This window comes from Callospermophilus lateralis, chromosome 6 (assembly GCF_048772815.1).
Source record: "Callospermophilus lateralis isolate mCalLat2 chromosome 6, mCalLat2.hap1, whole genome shotgun sequence".
In the NCBI taxonomy this organism is placed as follows: Eukaryota; Metazoa; Chordata; class Mammalia; order Rodentia; family Sciuridae; genus Callospermophilus; species Callospermophilus lateralis.
The window spans coordinates 77706910-77732412 of record NC_135310.1 but is presented as its reverse complement, the minus strand read 5'-3'; the positions used below and the strand labels follow the sequence as shown (position 1 = coordinate 77732412).

The window sequence follows — 25503 nt, the reverse complement described above, 5'->3', positions numbered from 1 at the left end:
AACCAAAAAAACCATTAGAAATTCCTTCATCTTCTACGTGTAGCCATGCCTGTGCAAGCCTCACATATATCACATAATTATGTAACAGTTTAACTGTAGTATTCTTTAAGACTGCAGAAATTCAGATAAGGTACTTTCCACAGGAGATTCTTGCCCAGCAATAGCATCTCCACTAATGAGCTCATGCCGCCTCAGGTCTCCAAGACCAATGAACTTTAAATCCAAGTAAGTTACTTGGATTTCTCCTCTTTGAATTTCAAAACGACTCCTTCCCTGAGTTCAATCCCCAGTACCCCAATCAATCAATAAAAACTTCCCCTTACTTCAACCTCTTTGAGTAGTCATAGTTTACTATTAATATATTTCCATTGCAATGCTCTGCATATTCCAAATAAACTTAATTCTTTATTAAGGAATCTTTCTCTATGTTGTTCAGCATGATAATACTTAGCTGTTAAAGTTCAGGCCTTGACAGTGCAGTGGTGCATGCCTATAATCCCAGAGATTTGGGAAGCTGAGGCAGGAAGATGGCAAGTTCAAAACCAGCCTCAGCAATTTAGTGAGGCCCTAAGCAACTCAGCAAGACACTGTCTCTACATAAAATATAAAAAAGGGGCTGGAAATATTGCTCAATGGTAAGAACCCTGATTCTGCAATCTTTGTAATGTTTTGAATAACCAATTAAAAAAAAAAAAAAGTTTAGGCCTTGTGGTTACTGAACCTGAGACCTGAAGAGCAAATACTTTTACTGCCAGGTTTTTACTCCTCTTTATTTCTGGCCCCCTAGAGATTTTCCTTACTTTTGTGTTATTTACTATATTTTATCCAGTACTTTTTTGGGGTATTTTAGTGGAAATTCAAACTTTTTAATTTGTCATAAAAATGTTCAAAACAGAACTTTTAAAAAGGCCCTAAACAACAATTTTTGAATGAAGACTGTACTATATTATACCATATTCTTTCAATCTTTCATCTAAAGTATGGCAAAACTAATTTGCTTTAACTTTATAATTTTTGAGGCTCACTAATAAGGGGTAATAGGTATCCAGTCATTTATTTATATTTTTCAGTCATTTATTCTTTACACCAATGTGCCTAATCATTCTATACATGCATGCACAAATGCTTCTGAAGTTCCCTAATGAATTCATATGTGAAGGTGCATTTTACATGCTACAAAAATCTGTTAAACATCAATTATTAAATTATGTTACATTTAGATTTCTAAGTGACCTAATTGTACAATAAATTTCTTACTGAAAACTAGTACATAATTAAAATTTTTCTATTTACATAATCATTCGAATGGATTGAAAAGGTTTTTTCAGTTTAGTGCTGTGCCTTTTTATGGGAGGGGTGGGGAAAATAACTCTACACAGGATGTTTGAAAAATGTGGCAGAGTGGCTTTGATTATTAAAAATGATTGGTGGGTGCTATAAGCATATAGTTCCTGGGGAAACATAAAGCATGTAAGTATACAATACTTCTGTTTAAAACAGAGCTAGTTTTGATATAGTTTCATGTCATAAACACCTGATGAAAGTAGATCCTATCTAAATATAGTATTATGTTGATTGCGCTAAAATTAAGGTCACATGTAAACTGAATGCTAATCAAATATTTGTTCTTAATTTTTATTTTATTTCTTTCTGGTACTGGGGATAGAATCAAGGCCTCATGCCTGGTAGGCAAGTGCTGAGCCATATCCCTAGTCCCTGAATTTTAAAATCGCATAAATTTAAAAACAGTCTTATGGTTTATACATAAGGTGTCCCCAAGTGAGATAATGCAAAAAAGTTAGCAGGTGAAGTGACAGAGTTATGAGAGTTGTTTTAACAAGTGTATTAATCCAATAGGGATTAACTGGACAGATAGGATGTAGCAGGAGGAGATTGGTCATTGGGGTCATGACTTTGGGGTATATATTTTTTCCCTGGTGAGAACTCTTTGCCTCCTGGTTGTCATGTCCTGAGCGGCTTTCCTCTGCTACATCTTCCACCACAATGTTCTGCTACACAGCTATGGAGATGGCCATTTATGGACTGAGACTTCTGAAAATAAACTTTTCCTCTAAGTTTTCTTGTGAAATCTTATGGTTACAGTGGTGAAAAATTTAAACAAATACCTTACTCATCCATGTATTATAAAAACAGATTTTTTTGACACATGTGAGGATTCTTATAATGATCTTTACTGTCACTAATAGTTAAAATCCTTATGCAACTTACCTGTACCACCCGTAGTTCTCCTAATAGATCTGTAAAACTCTGGTTTCTGATGGGTTCTGAATCTTCAACTGCATGAGACAGGAATCGACTTCTGTGTATCTGTTCTCTAATTTGTTTTAAAAAAGAGATCTCTTTTTTATAAGGTACTCCTTTAGATACAAAATATTATACTCTAAAAATTAAATACTAACCAATCTTGGAACTTACAAATCACTGAAGATAAAAATTTCATTTGATTTAAAGATTAAAATACTAACCTATAAAAAACAGAAGTATACTTTAAGGGAAATGCTTAATTTCATCTAAAATAAGTGAAATCCTAAGATTATTGGTTAATTTGCAATATAAAAATATCTTCTCCCAATTTTCAGAGGAAAAAAAAAATCAGTGGTACAAAAAAAAAAAAAATGTGCTGGCTGTTAATTTTCTTTGGTGTTAAGGTACTCTTTCCCCCACTGTTCTACACTCCTTTCTTTGGAACACAAATTGCCAATTTTATTCATGGAAACTAACAAAACCATACACTACTATTTAGACCTCAAATTCAATTTTTCTGTTTTTCCAGATGCATTATATAAAGAGTTTAAAAATTTATAGAAGACCACCAAGCTCTAGTACACTAAAGAAACTATTTCATCATGAAAGTTCACTTAGAGCTTAGCTTTGGCATCCTACAATAGTTCTTTTTACAAGCCAGGTAGTGTAAGATGTGACAATTTAAAATTCGTTATGGAAGCATCCAGAAAGAAAGCAAATAAAATTGCTTTCATATATTAGAACTGTGCCGATCATCATACTTGGCTTTGGTTACACTACCCAGAAGAAATGGACATTTTCAATTTTTTAAATTTACACTAAGGTGTCCTGTTTTGCAACCCATGTGGCTGCTAGTTTTGTCTGCTATGGGGTGTGCCTTCTTCTACTTTGTATGAAAGACCAATATGAGCTAATGGCAGCCATGAGTTTTGTGCCCTAGGCTCATCTAACAACCACCATAATGGAAGAAGACTATGACTATGTTTATTTGAACTTATAATATTTATGATCAAAGAAATTTTTCCTAATAACGATCCTGTCTGAGTGATTTAGTGTTTATATACAACAGTGTACAAATACTAATCATTTGCAAAAAGAAGATAGCATCTTAGCTTTTCCATATTTGTGGGTTCAGCATTTTTACTTAATATCTTAAAGCTAGAAGCAGTAACATCCAAAAAACCTTATAATCAGATATGAGTAAGTAGGTGCTGGTACTCCATTGCCTTCTGTGATAAGTGTTCACTGATATCAACTCACAGGTGTCTCCTCCTCTGGAGAAATGCCCTCAACCAAATGGTAATCCCTAGCTCAGAGGATATCTCCTACTCCTTCCCAGGGTCACCCAGTAAGTGCCTGAGGATGCCCTCTGGTACAGTCTATTCTCCCGAGCTTCCTGGAGGGAACAGAATGAAGCCAGGCTCCATCCTGTAGAACCATATTCTTACCTACTTTCTCTCTCCCTTTCCCAACTTGTCTCTCTTGTTCCCCTTTTCTTGAGGATAAGTTACTCCACAGCACATCACCTTCACAATGATCTCCATCTTAGGTTCTGTTTCTACAGAGCCTGATTTAAGACTGAAGTGATCGTGTGGACTTGCATCTCAGGCTTAATGACTGATCAAGAGAAACACTATCTTCAATTTTCTGAAAATGATGTCATACTCAAGTATGAATATGTTGAAATAGTACTAAAATATGTACTAGTCATCCAATATACAAAAGTTACTAAACTAGATATCAATGTATAAATAAAAATGTGAAAATAAGTAAATATTATTTCTAAGTAAAAGCTAGTATATTATTAACATACTAATGCTTAGAACTAGTCTAAATACATTTGATTGTAAGAATTTTAAAAGGACTTACTTTAAGGAGGCTAACTCACTGAATAAACTCTGGTTTTCCTTAAACATTCGCTCTTCATTTTTCTTATTTTGGTCTTGGAGATCTTTCACTTGATTATATAAACGTTCATTTTCCTTTTGAAAAACAGAAAATTGCATTTTAGTTAAGTCTGTAGTACTTATATAATATACTTATAATAGATAAAGAAATTTAAAAGATAAAAATATTTAAAAGATTTGAGTATGTAAAATCTTTTTCAAATTTTTTATATTGTCTTAGAAGACGACTTTGTGTCTAAAAACAATTATTTCCAAAATGTTTAAAATGCTTGGCTGAAAAGCTGTGAAATTTCATAAAGCTCAAGAGCTCAGTATCTTTATAACACACCGAATTTCAAAGGGTAAGTAAGAGGGCTCTGAAGGTATCATAACATCCCAACTGTGTTGGCCAGGGAAGGAAGGCCCAGTGGGACACTGTATCCTATTGTTTCTGTCCTGAAAGCCGGGGGTGGGGTGGGGGGACCACTCCTGGAAGAAGACTCTGGAAGGCTAGCTTCCAGCAGTGAGATAGACAGACAGTCGGATGTATCCATAATGGTTATTCATTCTTATATCTGAAACTGATAAAGACCTAGTGTTTCTGAAAGTTGTCAGGACAAGGCAAAGAACAGACCCATTTAACATTGGTGTTTGAGCTAAAGAGTGACTCAAACCAGCTGAGATCAGAGGGAGAAGAAAAAGTTCCAATTGGCATTTAAATTCTCTAACTTACCAAACTCTTTAAAATTAAGAATGTGATAAAAACCAAGGGATTTTGATTACATGTGCCTTTGTAAACAGATCTTCTCAGAGTAAACCAAAAAACTGTTCACCGTCAGGGCCTTACCAACTGATTTCAGATTCATATTTCTGAATATAAGAGCAAAACTAGCCAATATTTTTTACTATGAAGCACTGTACCTACTAGAAGCTAAATTATACTGTCTTATTTGATTTTACCATTACCTTATAAGGGAGTACTATTACTGTTATCCCTCTTTCACCAATAAAGAAACAAGCTTAGAGAGGTGAGGGGATTTTCCCATGTGTGTACTCTAGGTGGCAGAACTAAGACTCAAAACCAGGCACTTTGAATCTAGAATCCATGCGCTTAGCCACTAATTCTGCCACTTTAGTCAGAAATGACTAAATAGTCTAATTATTACATGGGCACAGAAATATTTTAATATGCCTCATTTTTATAATGCAGGGATTAAAAGCAAATCTGCCATATCCTAAAGAATTGTCACACCTGTTGATATCCTTGAAGAAGTGTCTCTTGTTCTTGTATTTCTTTTTGGATTTGCTTCAATTTTTCTCCAGTGACAGGGTCAGTTATGTCTCCAAAATGTAACCATCTTTGTTTTCTGTTTGTTTCTTCAAAGCCACTTAACTTTGAGAAAATGCAGAAATTGTTTTATTTGGGAAGGGAAATGATGCATCCAGAAGTTAAGAAGAATAATAGAAAACACCAAGGGCTTAGACCTAAACTGTCGTAAAATACTGACCACTCTGGAATGTAATGTAACTATAGTTAAATCATCAGTAATGTTTTGTGCTGATGTCTCTGGTAAGTGAAGGATCAGAAATGTTACAGAGAAATTCTCAGAATCGAGAACTTCCATATACCTTCTTGAAATTTAAGATTTCTCTGAAGGTCACAATGAACTAACAGATTTGTTTTAAAAAGGACTGCTAACAGAGGAAAGTATACTAAAATTTAGACCCCTCCCTGCTGTGGTTCAATTTACACTTTTGTAAGGAAGTATACTCTGGCACCATTTCTATATCTTCTATAGCAAACACAACAATTTAACAGAGCCAAAATCAAGGATGATAGTGCGTTTAGCAAGAAGTACAGGTTTTTTCTTTTTTAATAAATAAAAATAGAACAATGTGTTAGTACCTTGGCTTGAAGAATATAATTTTCTTGATTCAATTTGAGTATCTCTTTTTCTTGCTCTCTTTTTTGTTCTTCCAACTTACTTTCTAGTTCTTTTTCTTTTTCTGAGAATGTGACTTTAATTTGCTCAATTAGGGCCTGTGCGCCCCTCCATTTCTCCTCTGCTTCCTGAACTCTTTTAAACATGAATGATTCTTTCTCCTTGTTTTCACCACAGTATCCTGAAGAATCCTTTTAAGGAAAAACATTACTTCATTATAATGGTTTTACATACAAAATTCAAACACTGGTACTTGTAAAAACAAAAACAAAAACAAAAACAAAAAAAACCAAAGACACAAAGAATAAAAATAATAGGACTAAAAATGCTTTGTTACATAGAATAGCATCAAGAGGGCTTAGAATATCAGTCTTGAAGAAGAAATTTCACATTAATATTGTTATTTTTATATATTAGCACATTAATCATATATAATGGCTTCACTGTGGTATTTCCATATATGTATATAGCATGCACTGATACACATTGTTATTTATTTATATTCCCTTGTGCATACTTATTGGATTCCTCATTTGTATAAATGCTTATTATACTGTAATCAGTGGTTTTTAAATTGATTTTTAAAAATACACGGCAGCAGAATGCATTACAATTCTTATTAAACACATACAGCATAATTTTTCATATCTTTGTATATAAAGTATGTTCACACCAATTCATGTCTTTATACATGTACTTTTTTTGCATTACAATTCTTATTACACATAGAACCACAATTTTTCATATCTCTGTTTGTATATAGAGTATTCGTATCTTCATGTTCTTTGGATAATGATGTCCATCAGATTCCACCATCCTTGCTAATCCCCTGCCCCCTCCTTTTCCCTCCCACCCCTCTTCCCTATCTAGAATTCAATTTAGTTTTGAAATGATTTTAGAATGAAAAAGTTATAAATTCAATGTGAAATTTAATACCTACAGTCTGAAGCTGAACATAAGAATCAGCTGCTGTATGATCTTCAGACTTATTAGGAGTGGTCAGGCAACCTTCATTTTTGGGAGTCAGTTTATTCAAAGTTGCAGGCTTGATGAGTTTTGTTCCAGATAAGAGATCTAAATATTGCAAATAATGGATGAAAATGCCACAAATGTAAAGTTGATGTGCATTCAGCAATTATGTAACAATAAATATGAAAACAGTAGGAACACTAAGATAAATGGAGAATCTCCAAACAGGCTGATGAACAACAGGGCAACACAGCTGTGTTCACTGATAATTGTGCTCAAAAGAACTGCCACCCTTAATAAACATTCTTCTCAATGTGACACAGATGGCTAAATGGCCCAGAACACATCACATAGCAAATGGAGCTAAATAAATGTGAGGAGACTGAACTGGGATAACTTCATGCTTTATTACTTGTAAATAAGTTATTCTTTTAAATGTGCACAATAAGGAGTAATAATTTCTAAATGATGAATCCAAGAGCAAAAAAAACCTGATAACATTATGAAGAATTTTAGTTCAAATTAAATGTGCCTTTTAGAAACAATATATAACAAGATAATATAATATCATAGTAACACATCAAATCAGAAAAAAAGTGATTAATATATATTCTGATTCAATATTTGCCTTCAAGTAAACTTATGAAAGCCTAAAGAGCAGAAATAGAATCTAAGGCCAATATATCACTCAGCTAACAATTAACATTTAGGGGAAATACCTAGACAGGATCTTAAAGCCCATATTCAAGTATTACAGATCCTGAACACCCAATAAACATTATCTGATTGCCTTAGAGGTAAATGAAAAACTCAGAATTTATAAGAATTTCTTCAAGATGCTAATATTTTAAATGTACAGCTTACTTTTTCATTAAATTATTATACATGTGCTTCATATCAGACCACACAGCTATGAAGAGGTTGTTGTGTTCACACCTATAGTCTGCCAGTCTTTTTACATCAAAGGGACAACCTGGATGCCATTAATATTAGAGAGCTTGGAAGTCAAATAAGGATGTTCCCAGTGAGATGTGGCTATGAAAATATCTCATTTTAGTAAGTAAAAAAATGTGAGTTTAGAACAGCAGGTATACTGTAATTTAGATAGACAAGGTAGGTAGGTGGGTTAACTACATCAATATCTATATTCAGTGGCTGAGAAGGTCACCTTTGATTGCCCGATTTACTAGAAACTGAACCCAGGGGCACTACTAAGCTGTATTCCCAGACATTAATTAATTAATTTATTTATTTTTAAAGTTCTAGGTGGACACAATATCTTTATTTTATGTGGTGTTCAGGATCGAACCAAGTTCCTCATGCATGCCAGGTGAGCGTGTTACCACTTGAGTCACATCCCCAACCCTTCTTAATTTTGAGACAAGATTTTGCTAAGTTCCTGAGCCTATCCTTAAACTTTCAATCCTCCTGCCTCAGCCTCCCGAGTTGCTGATATCACAGGCATGTGCCACCATGCCGGGCTTCTTACAGATTTAAGTATAAATAAGTCTAATACACCATTTAAAGAGAACGTGTAAAGTGCGATATCTTTAATTCTTATAAAATGTTTTGTCCATTTATCCATGTCTACCTGTACCCTTCATTCCATTTGCTCATTCACACTTCCTTTAAGATATCAGAGTGAGAAGCCTGGAATCACATTCACCTCGCATGACACCAGTGTTTCTGAGAAACTCTAAATTATTGCTTCTTCCTTTTTACTTTCTTACACTTTTGAATTTTAAATGGGAAAGTTTTCCTTTCATGAAAATAAAATTAATCTAAAATAAATAAGGATACAGGAGTTAAGATTCAAAGAAAATACAGAATAAAAAGAGAAACAACCATATGGCAGTTACTGCTCGTTGCTGATCTCTTCTTCCTTCCTATTAATAGAGACCAGTTTTAGTCCTAGGCAGTGGTGTGTTCAGTTAAACACACATGACTCCTTAAACTCTATGCAACTGAGGGTGGCCACAAGATCAAAGTTCTGGCCAATAGATGGGAGCAGAAGTTTCCTACGTGGGGCTTTCAGGAAAGTGATTATTTTCCCGATTAAGAAGCTGACAATTTGACTGCCATCTACTTTTTCATTCTACTTCATGGACAGGGTCTGAGGGCTAACCCACCATTTTATGAGAATGAAGACAGGTCCTACACTATGGATTTTGTAATAGTAAAGAAAGGATCTGGTTTCCTGCACAGCTGTACCAGCTCTGAACTGCCTATCTCTGTACTCTTTGTTACATGAAAATGAGAAGCCTTTTATTTGGTTAAGCCCCATTAATTAGGCTTCTTTTTCGTTTTAAATGATGTTGATTCCAACTGCAGTTTCTATTCTTCCGGAATATTAATCTCTGAGTCTGCTTCCTGGAGAACTCACCTGTGACAACAACTATTCCGAATAAAACTCCTGTGTAAAATTAACCAAGTGCTGTAGGCAATTCTTCCATAAAAAGATTTTTTAAAATAATTATAGTTTAATGAGAAAAAGTACTTAAGTATAATCAGTCACGCTCCACCATTATACTTTAATGTATTTATTTTTATTTTGGTAGGCATTGTAAAACTTTGAAATATGGAAAAATAAGTTTATTACTTAACTTTACTCATAAAAGTATTGTTGCATTCATCTATCATTCCCCTTGTTTCTTTTCCACTCATTGTGATATTACTTCTGTCTTCATTCTTAGGGATGTCAATATAGTAACTGGTGATCCTTTCAGTGCCTTAGCTTTTTTTTTTTTGGTGGACGCAACATCTTTGTTTGTATGTGGTGCTGAGGATTGAACCCGGGCCGCACGCATGCCAGTGCCTTAGCTTTTTATTTCTTCAACTTCTGTCCAATCAGCTACTCACTCCCATTGACATAGTTCAAGTCTCTGTATCACCTTTAAGACAACCACTTCCTAATCTGTCTTAGGAGTCTACTGGACAATTACTTTACATCTTTTTGCTCCTATAACATCTAATTCCTCTTTCCCATCTTCACTTCATCTACTGACATTTTCTATTTCTCAGAGAAAACTGAAGCAATCAGAAGAAAACATCAACATTCTCTTAACCACACAGATCCACTTACCAGCATATATTCTCCCTCCCTGTCTGCTTCCACAGTTCCCAGAAGGTAGGAACTACACACGTTCCTATCTAATGCCACTCCTTTCACGTGCACCATTAGAATTCTTCTATTCAAGGATATTGCCCTGGCAATTATTCCCTCTCTCTACCTCTCTACTTAATCTTTCTTAATAGTATACAAACATACTATCATTTCTCCCATTAAGAACAAAGCAAAGCAAAACAAAAAAACATCTCTTGATCACACCTCCCAAATCACCTACTCTCCCATTTTTTTGGACTGCCTTTTTAGCAACTTTCTTCCAGGGTGCTCTTTGACTTGAAGCATTAATTCCACTCTCCCTATTCCCTCCTCCTGCTATTCAATTTGCCTTCATAGTAACCTCCTCACCAAAACTGCTCTTCTACTGTACTGAGGACCAGCTCCTTACTAAAATCAAAGACCAATTCTGAGTCCTCACCTTTCTTTACCTGTTGGCAGCAAATGACAAAGAAGCCTTCTTAATACACTTTCTTTACTTGGTTTTCAGGATTTTCCATGTTGTCAGGTCTCCAACCCCACAGTCTCCTTTGCAGGTTCTTACTCTTCTTCCTGATCTATTAAGTTTATCATGCCTATGCCTCTGGCCTTGGTTTGCTTTTTTCCTTTTAGTTATCTCTGGTATTCTCACAGTGAGTTTCTTGACTTAAAAAACCATCTCTGTTATTTTTTTTTTTTTGACAACTCCCAAATAATACCTACAGTCCGTACTTCACTCATGAACTCCAGACTTTTATATCTACTTCCTTATCTCTGCTTGCATGTAATATACATCTCAAAATTCATCATTTCAAAAACCAAAACTCCTGGCCTTTTTTTGGCCCCAAATCTACTTTACTATAGTTTTCCCCATTCCAGAGGATAGTAACTCCATTATACCAGTTGCTTGGGCCCCAAACTTTAACAACCCAAAAGTAGTTCTTCAGATTACTGGCTCTAAGTATATCCTTATCGATCACCGTCACTGCCACTAACCTGGGTAAAGCCCTGTAATTTCCTGTACATCACATCTTCCAGAAAAGCAATGTAGATCTTTAAGAGTATTTCTCCCCTAAGAAACAAGGGAAGTAAAATAATATACCATAGGCACAGAATTCTATTTTGTAAAGAATACACTATTACCTTTTTTCCTAGCTTGATTTGAGGTGGAAATGGATCTCAAGTTCTTGCCTCTCCCAATGTCCTTTGAAGTTTTCTTTTCAAAAGTAGAAAACATCTTGAGTGGTGAACTGGGTTTGCCATAACCTGAGCTCCTAACGGATGCATATAATCCACTCTGGGGTTTTCTTTTAAGCAAAGGAGGTGCACTTCTGGCCTTCTTGTATGGCACTTGTTTACCAGTTACAGTTCCTTCTCCAGAACTGAATTGAGATCTAAAAGTCTGTATACAATGAACACAAAACTCCTTAGTGTCTAAATGAACTTCAACTACTGTTGTTAATGAACGTTTAACAAATGGCAAAATAATAGTAATTATCAAATAATATAGTTTGCAAAAAGCAAATTAGTAAAGTTCTCTAAAATTCATCAGAATTTAAGCATTTAAAGCATATGTTCAAAGTTAGTATTAAAATGAAGTAATGCAAATAAATAACAGATTAGCTTGCCTGAAAGCAAGACATGATTACCAAGATGAACACAGAACATATTTTGAAATGACATTTGAAAACTTATCTTTCTTTTCTCTAGACTTTCTTAGATGCTTTAAAAATTGTATTAATACCCTCCCTTATTCCAAAAAGAATGAGATGATTTATAATACACAATTCAAAATTATAGAATACATGTAGAATATCTGGACCATGAAAATTATAAATCAGAAAAGATAAAAAAAAAAGAGAGAGAGACAAATGAACAGTGAGGTGTAAGTTCCTTTAACTCCTGTAAAATTCCAACTTATCTAAATGCAAACTATGGAAAAGACTGAACAATAAGCACTATACTGATGAATAAACTTTATTTTCTTAAACTATTCAAATTCTGGACTATATGTACTAACAAGATACAAAAGTGTAAAGAATGGCTAAGAAAGCCAATATTATAATTATAATGGTTTTTTGAATTGGGGAAATGGCAGGTGGTGGTAATAAATATCACACTCACTCAGAATCTCCTGTGGGGGTTAGTATGTAGTCAACCCCACTAGCTTATACTTATTTTTAGTATTTATATGCTTTATATAACTTCATTTTTTAAAAATATTTATTTTTTAGTTGTACACAGTATGTTTACTTGTTTTTATGTGGTGCTGAGGATCGAACTCAGGGCTTTGCTTGTGCTAGGCGAGTACTCTACCACTGAGCCACAACTCCAGCACATAACTTCATTTTTCAATACAGCAAATCAGTTTAGATTATAAACACTTACTTTGTTCGTTTTGTCATCCCGAGGTAATAATGAAGTATCAACAGATATTTTTTTCTTCAAAATATCAAGGTACATTTTATCAATGTGTTCTTCCATAGCAGGTACCACTGGACAGCTATTTTTCATACTTTCATTTGTTGTCTTTTGTAAAATCACGTTCTCATTTTTGTCAAAATATTGGTTCACATGTCTTGGGTCTTGAGACATAATATTTGCATTCATCTTAAGGGGTAAAGAGCTAACATATTCAGCTTCTTTACTATCAGTCACTTTCTTAGAACTATAAACAAAAACAGGATACAGAGAATAAACTCCATGTAACACAATTCCTCAAATATTAGTTATACACACAGAGATATACACACTAGAAGTTGCTTACTATCCAAATTAAGTTACAAATGTTAAATATATTATTTACAATTCTGGTTAACATAGGATACTCACATAGTATCACACAACTGTTTTTAATTTCAGATCATTTTCATGCAGCAGAACAGAGTACTATGCAGTACAATATATAAGTGAGACCTACTTTAAAGAAAGGCCACATCAAACAAGACTGAGATTGTGCTTTTGCTTAAGAAAAACATAATATAAATTTAAAAAATGAACTTTTTGTAATGAACCTTTTGTCCATAGCTTTTTATTAAGTCAGCATGCATTTGAAGCAGGAAAAAATATTTACACATTTCTGGAAGAAACTAAAGAGGTAAGTATAATTTATGCCAAGAAGACAGTATAAACACTAAGAAGCGTAAAATGTAATCATAAAATGGAAATTCTTAAAGCAGAACAGAAAAATCACTAGATTTTAAAACCATTTCTGTATTTTAAACTACTTAAATGAAACAATTCAAATGGAAATGTACTAAATTTGGTCAAATACTATAAAACTATGGGGACTCCAAAAAGTGAGAATTGTTTTTCTCAAATTATTTAATCATAATCATAGTCAATTAAGTAATTTAATTTTATAATTAATGAAATAAGATTCAAGAAAAGTTTAATAAGAGGCTACCAATTTCCCATATATGGACTGGCTTCCTAGTAATTGCTAAACTTAAGTAGTTGAAATCATCAGAATATGTAATAGTGCTTTCCTTCTTCACAGCAGCAGAACCTAATCAAGATTGTTTTCTGTTCTTGTTAGTTATTAAGTAAATAATACTTCCTTGCTACTTTTCATCTAGATGGTGCTGTTCACTAGTTCTTGCCTTTGGAAACATAAATACTAGGATGATAAGAGATCAATGCAGTGGCTTAGTGGTCAGGTTGTGGATGGGAGGAAACTGATAGCAGAGTCTGAAGATCTGTTTTACAGTACAAAACGCATGCTAAACTGTCACCTACAACAGCTTATAAAGAAGAGCTTCTTTACCTACTAAACCTGGAGTACTAAGATAAATGGCTGGACAGAACAGATTTTACTCCTGTCTACTACTGGCTGCTTTCACTTAATAAGATATATATATATATAAAAACAGATGAGCTCCAGATAGACTGGTCTGGTTTATAAGGAACAATATAAGGGAATAGACAAGAGTCTAGAAACTCGGGGCCCACTGGATTCACTCTCTCTGTCTGGACCCATAGAATAAGACTCAGCGTTGATAAATGGTATGAGAAATAAGGTTTTATGAGATATCTCAGTCAAAAAGAATTCATCATTCCCTTGGCAATGAAGATATCCATTTCACATTTAAGGTTCTATTTCCCAAAATATCCAAAGAGCTGCAAATAAATTGAGAGCAAAACCAAACAAACAAAAAAGAATTTCAAGGAACCCTAGACATAAGGCAGACTTAAAACCTTTGTCTAGCAAAGAACTTTAAGTACAATTACTGGCATATGGATCTAACTGGAATCAAACAGATCAGAAGGTTACTAAAAACTTTCTGAAATCACACAATCCTATTTGAAACAAAACAAAAATGCAAAATGTCAGCCACTGGGAGCACTAAAACTACCTATAGGCAGGAAATGGATTGAGAAAGCAGTGTAGCTCCCAGGATGGGCACCCAGTCCTCACAAAACCTACTTTGGTTGGGGCCAATGGTAATAACATACAAGTTGAATCCTCCAAAGATAGGAACCAGGGGCTATACAGAACAATATCTTGCAGACTAGAATAACTTAATCAAGGAAAATCTCCATCCCCAAAGTGAGGGGTCTTTACAAAGTCATTCCAGTGTTTTCAAAGTTGCAACATTGGTTGCTGTGCTTTCCTCATACTTTTCTTTTCTGAATAGGAGTATTTGTTGTAGTTTCATCATTATATACGAAAAGGAAGCATATAACTTGCCTTTTTACTTCATCCATTGGTGGGCAAGGTGGAGCCACACCCAAACCTGATGGAGAGGACTGCGCTTCATCAGGAAATCTTGGTCCTTCAAATGAAGGCAGTCCTGAGTGGTACTTTGGGCTATCTGCTTTAGGGAAAAGATGAGTGTGTCTATGTATGAAGAAGAGTGAAATGAAAATTTCATTATTAGAAGGATATATTCTGACAGAGATAATTACAAAACTAATTTGCTTTTCTTTCTAGGCACATAAGCAAACCACATTTCTCAACCCTCTTAGACTGGTTAGCTAGTTAGATGTGTTCATTTTTACCAAGAGAATGTGAGCTGACATACTGTGGCCCTTCTGTGTTGAGGCCATTAGAAGAAAATCATTCTCCTTCCCTATAAGCTTGCTGGGTGATGCCCAGCAAGATGACAGAAACAGCCTGAGTCATGAAATGATTGTGTGGAGCTGAGCCCTACCCTCAACCCCACTAACACACCTCCAAACAACAATGCTCAGTGAGCAGTTTCCCCTTTAAAAATACTACATAGCACTAAAGGTAAGTGGAAGGATACTATACTTAGCAAGACTTTTAGTGTAAACTTCACTGTATTATTTCCTCTCAATAGGCCAAATGTGGAAATAATGACAAGAAATCACTTCCATGTACATTTACATGATGAGAAGTAGTGCAGGAAGGGCTCAGATGTGTCTGCTGAACACAAAGGAGCAAGTGACTAGATGAAAGTCTCACAGAAATATTTCACAAAGATCAAAGATCTGACAACACAAATGGTTAAAGATTGCCTGTGTTCTCTGGTTACAATCATATGAGCTTGGGTAATTTATTTATTTTAGCCTTCAAACTCAGTTTTCTTGTCTGTCAAACAGGAATAATAATGGACTATGCCCATGGGGTTGCCTGAAGGGTTAAATAATGTATGTAAAGAACTTTGCATTGTACCTGTGTATGGTAAACATGAGAAATGTGAGCTCTTGTGACCACCATCTGGTTCTTATGAGAGTTCCACCACTAGGTTTGGCTTAATTCAGGTTCATGATTTGAATGATGAGAACAAAGAAGCTTGTCTTATATGTTATGAGGGTCATGTGACATGGGATGTCACACTGTAAATGCGACATAAAATGCAAAGGTTACTGTAAAGTGCTATTCTGTGTTGAAGAATCACATTGGGTTGCACACTTTTCTATTAAACTGTACTGGCAGTAAAGCATTGTTATGAAGTCCTTTTCTCCTGTGATCACAGAACTCACCCTATGAGATTATGGCCAGTCTATAAGTCAAAACTTACTGGTTTATAAAGAAGCAAACCACAATAAAATTTACTTTCCCAAAACTGTGAATAAACTCCTCCTATTCTATTTAAAGTTGAAGAGATTGTATTTTTCAGTGAGGAGCTTTAGTACTAATTAATGGTAGGAACTTTCTTAGTAGCAAATTTTTTTAGCACTAGAAGAATTTTGATAATTAACGGAATGAGAATAAATACAAAGAGCGTGCAGAGGCTTATAGGTAGATACACATGAGTAATTTAGACATTAATAATTCACTAGGAAGGAGTAAGTGGAAAAAAAAAGATTGCATAAGTTTCCAATAACAAAGCAGTGCACAAATAAGCAACTAAAAACTCAATGAACCAATCAATCCACCTGCGCAATACATTCCAAAAAACTCATACCTGACAGGTTGTAAATCAAGACCAGTGATCCCAAAAGAATCTATTCTGATAGGTTTCATTAGCTCCTCTACTGTGGGCAGATCTAAGAGGGGAAAAGTTAAAGGAGAAACCAAAAATTGAAAGCCAATTACTTAATTTTCATTTTCTCTAATGGACATAGTTAACAAAATGTACAATAAACCCAGCTTCCCACCAGAACGTGTTTTTACCAGGAAAGTCTCCTTTGATATTTATCAAATATCAAAATCAAATACATATTTCTAATGTCAATATCAGATTTATATTTATATGTTCGCCAAGTATGTATTTAGTTGAGATCTTAAAAATCTTTAATATAGGTACATTAAAAGTAAAAAATGTCAACTAAGTTTTAATTTGGTCAAAGCATATTAGAGAAACAAGTTTTATTCTGTTCGATTCTTTTTAATTAAAGCAATGATTCTGGATTTCATCTGAACAAATCCTTCAACTTCAGAAACAGAGAAACAATCACTTAGACAAATTATTATTTAAACTACACTGGAAAATATTTAGAGAGGGTTTCAAAGAGTTGAAACTTATATCCATCCATCCATCCATCCACCCACCCATCTTTTACCAGATTCAGTAGTAGAGATGTTTTTTGAAGACTCTTCATTTTCTTGAGGATGATCTTTCACTGAGTTCTTGATATTTTCTACTGTGTTACTCTCAGTTCTTTGTTCTTCTGCATCTTCCAAAGAATGAGCTATATGACAATAAGCATGATGTAGGGCTTCAATGTCACTATTGCTCTGTCCATAAGACAGGCCTATTGAAATAAATACAAATTCCTAGGTATAATTACATCATAAACACATGAGAAATATAAAACACTATTACCTTTCTTAATCTCATTAGGAATGGTGAACAAGACTGTAGGACAATAGCAACATTATAAAAGCACAGCAAATTAGAAACCTATATAATCCACGACCATAGCCTACCAATATAAAAATCACAGCAGGCTCAATAACTATATTTTAGCAACTTGAGACCTGTCCTGACAAGGTGACTGTAAAGTCTGGCCTCACTAGTTTCTGCCCTCTCTTCCAATTATCCTTAACTAACCTCTTCACATTGTTTAAAACAGGATAAAAATTTCCCAAACTGACACATTCTTTTGAAGGATTCTACCTTTCCCTTACTGCTACCATTCTCTCTCTCTCTCTCTGCTATTCCAAATCATCTTGTAGTCTGCAGTTTTTTCAATTTCAATTTACTCTTCTCACTGTGCAATCCACTATATATTCCAACAACTTGCTAAAGCTATTGTAATCCAAAGTAATTTCTTAATGGCCCAATCCATCCATCTTTAGTACTTTTCAAACCTGTGAAACACCTGCCATTGTCCTTTTCGTACTGATTTGTTTCTTCTTCCTTTCTTTGCCTTGGTCTGCCTACAAACCTGAGGGCTGCTTCTCCATTTCTTAAATTCAGTGGCATATCCTGGGAAGTGGGGTATCTATCTTTAGCCCTCTTTTTTAACCTTCTATTTTTTTAAGATGACTAATTCCACTGAGTCCCTTAAATTTTTAACTATTACTCATATACTCATGTCTCCCCAATCTACGTCTTTTGTCCTTATCTCTTTTCTAAACAAATTCTTTAAGACCTTTAGATTATCAGATAAGTACATCACATCTAACATCAAATAAATAACATCAGATAAATTTATTATATCCCTCTCCCTCACCAAAACTTGTTCTACTGTATTTCCTATTTTGGCTAATGAGATTATTTACTCAGTTACCCCAAATAGAAACCTTAATGTCACTGTTAACTCTTCCTTCTATTAACCTTCTCTTCCTATCAGCTGACAAATAGATTCTATAAGGAACAATCTGAAGAAACGAATCACAATAATAATGTCAGATATTAGAGTATTTTCTTAATAACTTTTAAATATTCATTCCTAGCAGAAATTTCAAAATTAGAGAATAAGTCATAGAAGAGGGGAAAAAAGTGAAAGAAATAGGGTGACCAGTCTTCTCTTCCCTTGATATTCATAGTTAATTGTTTAAAAATTTATACGTGTGTGTGTGTATACACACACACACACAGCTTTTCTTTTATATATACTTTAAACTGTATAGTGCACACCTCTGAAGGGCTATTTTCAACTCTAAATGTAAGAAACAGTTGACTTCCACATATGAGAGTATAACAATACCTTATGGTGAAATTTCTTTCTAGCTAATGCTTCAGGTCACCAGGGCTATTTGGAATACAGTTCGAACAGAATTAATAAGAGTTAAGGGGCAGAGATTTTCTAAGAGGACATGAGGAAAAAAATCTTGCCTGTTAAGCTGAACTGAACTTTCCCTCAAAACCAGCACTACTGAAAGAATTTTTATGAAAAAAAGAAAAGTACAAGGCAAAGTTTTCTGTCCTTTACAAATATATTAGAGTTCACTTAAATATCTGCTAAATATTCATAGAAGAAATGACTGATGGTGAGTGTTTGCACCCAATTTAATGGGTATGAGGTGTCAGAGGAGCCTCCAGGCTTTAAAGCAACAAAAGATCAAACATGCAGAAAAATAAATGACCTGAAAGTTAAGAGAAGGGGGATAAAGACATATTAAGGGCAGCTCAAAACCATCAGGGAAAGGTACTTTTTCCTGAGTCCTTTATCAATCATATTAAAATTAATTCCATGAACATGAAAATTAACTTTTCTTCAGGCATTTTAGGAAGAAAAAAGTGAAAGGGGGGAGGTTTACTTATCTACCTCTTAAAAAAAGAGAAAACTATGTAATTATTTTATACATATTACAAGTAAAAAGCTTCCTATATTTTTTCAAATTTAGAAAATTAAGAAGTGTCAAATCCTAGTTTTCAGAGGAAAGGGCCTAGTTTCATGGAGCGACAGTATCATTCTGTGACACTATCCAGTCATGCAGCCATAGCACAAAATGGTACTTGCCTGGGAGACAAATGAAAGTAAGGGAAAGGTTACATCTGGCTTGATGCTAAGAAAATCTCATTTTTATATTTGATAATGTCTTAATACAAAAAGCATAGAAAATTTCACAAATGATATCATTAATAAGAGAGAATCTTTGACAATATTTTAATCAGACCATCTACTTATTAAGAGAAACGTGGTAAACAAAACAACTATCAAAATTATCGGTTTTAATACCAAGTTCAGATACTCATTTGAAGACTTCGGACTGTAATTTTGAAATACACTAAATTTAATATTTCACAGCCCCAAAGTGCTTATACTATATCCTTCAGGTTCTTTATTATAGCAGAGGATGATAATCTTAGCAATGTATTGCACATTATCTCTATTGACAATTATAAGACCTCATCTTAAAGAGGAAACAGGCTTAGGGTAATTAATTGTCTGGTGTCACACAGCTGGTAAGCGGCAAGGCTAGGACTATGAATTCATGTCTAAATGATAGAAAATGCATGCTCTACTATCTTCTAGTAATTGACTAATCAAAATATGTCAGTCAAGAACATTTAAGAAACAAAACTTAAAAACTACAGCTTTTTACACATTGGGCCACCTTAGAATTTGTGTGTTTAGCAATACACTTCTCATTTTCGAGTTTTTCTTAACAACCCACAATAGCAGTTTTCCTACAGTTATAAAAATAAAACAGGGAAAATCTTGGGTTCCACAGATGTTTGGTTAGCATCACAAAATTATGCTTTGGAACTTAAAAATCATAATAAAACCTGATCTTCCTACTCATGTAATTTCCAAAACAGTGGTATTTCAAAGACATAATATTTTTGATAACTTTTGCCTTCTCTTGTTTTTATGCATATCTTAAAATTTCTCTGGCTATCCTCTACATATATGAGCTTCTTATAATTACTTCTGTTTAGAAAAGTTGTAGTTTTGCATTGTTTCATTAAAATAATTCCTGTATGCTTACTGAATACTGTGCAAGTTGACTATCATCACATCTATGTGGCATATTTATTCAAATAAATAGTAGCAAGGGCTGATGGGCATGGGCTCTGCACACACTTTCATTATGGTAGAAGAGTCAGCTGGTCAACAAGTGAGTAACATCCTTGATGGAAAAATTCTGTCTCATATAAAGATCTAATTTTTTTACTTTTATATCTATATTTGAAGATGAAAGAGGGTTCAACAAATCCAGGCAGTGATGACTTTTGGAAGTACAGTAACTAGAAATAAGATTTGACAGGACATTGTGATCTGGGTCTTCTTTTGTTTTCTGGTCTGGTTGCCGATTACATGAGTGTGTTTAGTATTTAAAAAATCATTAAGTTACACTATTATGATACATGAACTTTTCTACAGGTATACTATACTTCAGTAATAAAAAGAAAACAATAAAATAAAAATGAAATGCAAGCTGATGTTTAGAGTTTGTGATTACTGTTCTTTTATCCAAGTGTCTGAATAAGTTGACTAATAAATATCCTGAAAGACTGCAAAGCAAGCTGATTAAAAAGTTCCCATTTGCAACTATTCATGTGGTAAACCAAGAATATTTTTTTACTATACAACAAAAACAACATATACACACAGTGGAAGACTGACAGTGTTGTGAGAATATAACAAAATTTTCAAAAGATCATTTTATTGTTTTCACTAATTTCATAGGTAAATGTTACCAATGTATCCTTATATTCTTATATTGAGAGAGAAAATAGCATTTTGCCTATATAGAGAGTTCTATATGAAATTTCAACCAGAGATAAGGGTTTCACTGCTTGAAAATGTTTGAGAAAGCATTGTCTCAAAGATCTTTTGAGACCAAAGCTTTAAGAAAGATTAGTTAGTTGTATCCTAGGATTTGGGGATGTAACCTAGTTTTTTACTAAAGAAAGGAAACTGTGGAAAAGCACAGTAAGGCAACGGTCCCATTTCTTCTACACATGGCAAATTAAACTGAATAGTTTGGAAAGGCACAGCAAATTAATATTTACCTACACTTTGCTTCAACAGCATCATTCTTATAATTATTTAACCATGCTCAACTTGATCCATCAGCATTAAGTGTCACCATTAGCAAGTTCTGATTAAATTGTTAAATACCATAGAAAAAATTAATTAGAAAAAAGATTTAAAATTTTGTCAACATGGTTATTTTACATGTTTCCTTAGGAATGAAACCAACTAGTCATAAGGTATTCCATATTTAGAGAATAGACAACTTTTTCCTTTTACCTGTTCCTGTCATTTCATTTTCAGTCTTTTCTGGTAGGGCCTCTGGCTTAGTTGTTGCTTTATCTTGTTCATCAAGGTTTACCTCTTCAATAGAGTCTAATGAATCAAGCAGCACAACTGGAAAAATATAAAAGAAAAAAAATATAAGGAACATAGAAATGTGTGTGGTTCCTTTGATCTAACAAAATTAATCATTTACGTAAAACAAAATAAAATGCATAAAAACAGATGTTTATACATAAATGGTATATAATTTTTTGGGGGGAGGTAGGGGATAACCAGGGACTCAACTCAGGGGCACTCAGCTGCTCAGCCACATCCCAGCCCTATTTTGTATTTTATTTAGAGACAGAGTCTCACCAAGTTGCTTAGTGTCTTGTTGCTGAGACTGGCTTTGATCCTCCTGTCTCAGCCTCCTGAGCCACTGAGATTACAGGTGTGCACCATCACACCTTTCTAAGTGGTATATAATTTTATATGTATGTGTGTATAAATATATATGCACAAAAAAGTAGGTTAACCTCAGCATACATATTTATGATTATATACAGGTCTGATGTGTATTTATAAGTGGAAGGCAAAGGGCCTGAGAAAAATAACAAAAAGGAAACATTCTTAAATGTAACACTGGATTTAAGATACGCTCATGATTAAGAAAAGTTATGAACTTTAATTCCTTAGAGATATTTAAAAAAACAAAAGTGATTTTTCAGAATTATTTCAATTTTTGGCCAACTAAAACACATGAATATACATAATATTTACCATTAGCCAGCATACCGGTTTTCTCTTCTTCCTAATATAAAGGATAAAAATAATTATATAGTTCGTGAAATCAAAAGTAGATAAAACAACTTCAATGCAAACAGTTACAAATTTGAAAACCAGTGCTTTATTCCACTGTGAGAAGATCAGAAACCGCTTTCTAGGTTCCCGTCACCACTCTCATTCACTGATAATTTTCCAAACCTAAGGGAGTATAGTTCTGAAAGAACTTCTAAAAATCTCTTTCAAACCTTGCCAATTACTAAAACTAATTTAGTCCTTAAAAAGCCTTGCTTAAAATATCTAGGTGTCATGTGCTCATTTACTTTACTCAAAAATTCTCCTGTTTTTTTTGAACATTAAGATAATAGAGTTACTTCAAACAGCCTGCAATTATAACATCACCATTTTTCCCTTATCATTCAAAATTATAATCAAATATAACATACACTCCGTGTTCCATCCGTTTTAAAAGACAAAACTTTAAGAAAGCCAGGCCACCAAATGGAAAGGCAGATGAAGTTCTTCAATATTACAAGTTCCTTAGAGTATGTTTTCTAATTAGTATCATCTTACTGCCCACCGGATTAGGCAGTGGGTATGGTCCTCTCATTAACAGCAGTGCTTTAATTTCTTCCTGTTTTGACTCCTACGCAGACAGCTCTCTATAAGCCCTCCATACTTAGGCTGACATTTTTATGTAGGTAGATTTTCTTGATACATTGTATTACTGTGCCTTCTACTGACTTATTAATTTTTTATAAAATATTATAATGGCCATATTTCAAATAAAAATCCACTAAATTGATCAAGGCCATATCAATCTTTGTGTTATTTCTAAGTTTATTTTTTCCCCTCAGAGTGAGTGACATAAGTTACTCAAGGATACATTATCATGTAAACTTGAAGATAGGAGTATTTATGAATACCCCCACTTTTTTTTTCTTCAAGAGAGTCTATGGTTTTGTACATGTTCAAATCATCTAGCTATAACATACAGCTCCCAAAGAGACTGAATCCAGAATAAGAAGAATAACAATTAGCAATTACCCTACTAGTTAGCTCACCAACTTTTCAAAGATAAATTCTATTCAGTTGGCAATAGCCCTGAATAAATCTTGAAGAACTGAGAAATGAGAGGATTAGAGTATGGCACTGCTGAATGTGAATGAAATAATATACTTCCTTAACAAAGTAAAGTTTCAGATACTAATGTTACCAACAACATAAATACTGAGAAATGGTATTTATTATACTTCACAAGGACAAGACCTACCAAAGAGAAGTGTAATTTCAGATACAACTTTAAAAATAAGTTTTACATTTTAATTGTTTCAATTTCTAAAGCTTGATTTAAGGAAATAAACTGGCAAAAAACAACTCATAAATTCACTGATACTATGATTTTGTTCTTTAGATTTTACATTAAATTGATATGAGTTAAGAAAATGTTTGAGTCTCAAAAGACAAATAAGTTTACAATATTGAACAAGACTATGAAGAACCCCCTATATGGCAATAGTCATCCAAATGGATAAAAGTAGCAGCAAAACTGTCAAATATATAATCAATGTATACCTGTTTGGGTACATTTATTTTTTCTGATTTGAGATTTTCCTTGGAATGAGTCTCTTCATCTTTAGAAATCAAAGGTACACCTATATCCTCTGAATCTTCAAAATCATCCGTGTAATTTTCTGAAGGAAATAATTTTAAAAAGTACAAGAATCACGCTGTCAAAAAAGTCAAATTCTGGGTAAAGATTGTTGATTTCCAAAGGCAGAAGTCTGCATGAGAACAATTTATTGAGATATTAACATAAAGTATGTGTAAAGAATATGTTTTGCAAAATTTGATTAGAGTTCAATTTATAAGACTATCTTGGGTTTATTTCATTTTTTTATACTTTCAAATAGTTCTAAACTTTAAATTTTTAAGCTTTTATATTATTACCCAGTTGAAAATTTATAGAGCTGTCTAAAAAATTTTATCATTTTCAATAGAACTTTTAATTTTGTTTCTTCAAAACTTAAATCTCCAGTTGATTACTTATAAAAGGCAGCACTTTTGTGAGATCTTGACACTCTTACAAAGGTTGGATTTTTCTTATTTTGATTTTTTATTTTGATCTCAGCAGGTATCCCTGCCTGTAATCCTTTAATATACTTTTGAAAGATCTCTGACCTGTCCCTTAGGTCAATACTGACCTTGCACTTCTTGGCTAAAGACTCAATGTCTCAGTGGCTCTGCAGCAGAAGCAAAGGTGTCTCCATTAGCCTATTTATGGAGAAGATGGTGCATACTTGGCCAGGATCTCTTCACTGATTTTTCAAGTTGTTTATAGCTCTTAAATCAAAGGATTAATTAAGACTTGTGGGATGAAGGGGAGCACCCCTTTCAGAGTGGTACCATTTTGAAAATGAATGCCATCTTAATTGTACTTTTTTTTTTTTTTAAATTACATCACAGTGAGGAACAGGATGGCCTCATAGGAAAAAGACTGCATGGGTCCTATGCTGTTGCTTCTGGAATAGCTTTTACTCTTCTCTTACAAGGATAGGACAATGCAGATGCAATTAATACTGGAAGAATGAATTTGAGAGGGCTTGGAAGTTAAATAAGGATGTTCCCAGTGAGATCTTGGTATAGAAATATGTCTATTTTATATCATAAAAAATGAGTTTGGGAGAGAAGGAAGATGGCAGGCCAGAGGGAGGCAGCATTCTGGGTTACTTCGTAATCCAGATCTACTTCGTAATTCCGATCTCACTAATTGGAATACTGCATCTCAGAGTGTTAGAGGAACCTTATGCAGCTGCTTTCACGCAGAAATCACCAGCACTGTGACCCCACGCAGGACTCCTGGCTCCCAACACCTCAAAGTTCTAGCCAATGCAGAGCTTGAGAGCACCTTAGCAGAATCAGCTATCAGCACATCTGCAGAACTCCCAGACTTCACTCTGCTTCCACGCAGGACACTCAGCTGCTACTTACCCTCAGCACTACGCCACCA

The 25503-nt window shown here is 34.0% G+C and overlaps 1 protein-coding gene across 1 annotated transcript in view; it reads right to left on the bottom strand.

Annotated features, from left to right (window-relative positions):
* Positions 1 to 25503, bottom strand: part of Cep162 (centrosomal protein 162) — an 82228-nt gene that overhangs the window by 34136 nt on the left and 22589 nt on the right. The window contains exons 7-18 of the mRNA XM_076858453.2: positions 24069 to 24187; positions 22491 to 22521; positions 21726 to 21842; positions 17136 to 17327; positions 16538 to 16619; positions 12552 to 12831; positions 11307 to 11565; positions 7035 to 7168; positions 6058 to 6285; positions 5404 to 5544; positions 4135 to 4247; positions 2230 to 2335 (exon numbers count right to left, since the gene is read on the bottom strand). Coding sequence (XP_076714568.2) covers positions 2230 to 2335; positions 4135 to 4247; positions 5404 to 5544; positions 6058 to 6285; positions 7035 to 7168; positions 11307 to 11565; positions 12552 to 12831; positions 16538 to 16619; positions 17136 to 17327; positions 21726 to 21842; positions 22491 to 22521; positions 24069 to 24187 — 1802 coding nt within the window. The remainder of the gene's footprint in view (positions 1 to 2229; positions 2336 to 4134; positions 4248 to 5403; positions 5545 to 6057; positions 6286 to 7034; positions 7169 to 11306; positions 11566 to 12551; positions 12832 to 16537; positions 16620 to 17135; positions 17328 to 21725; positions 21843 to 22490; positions 22522 to 24068; positions 24188 to 25503) is intronic.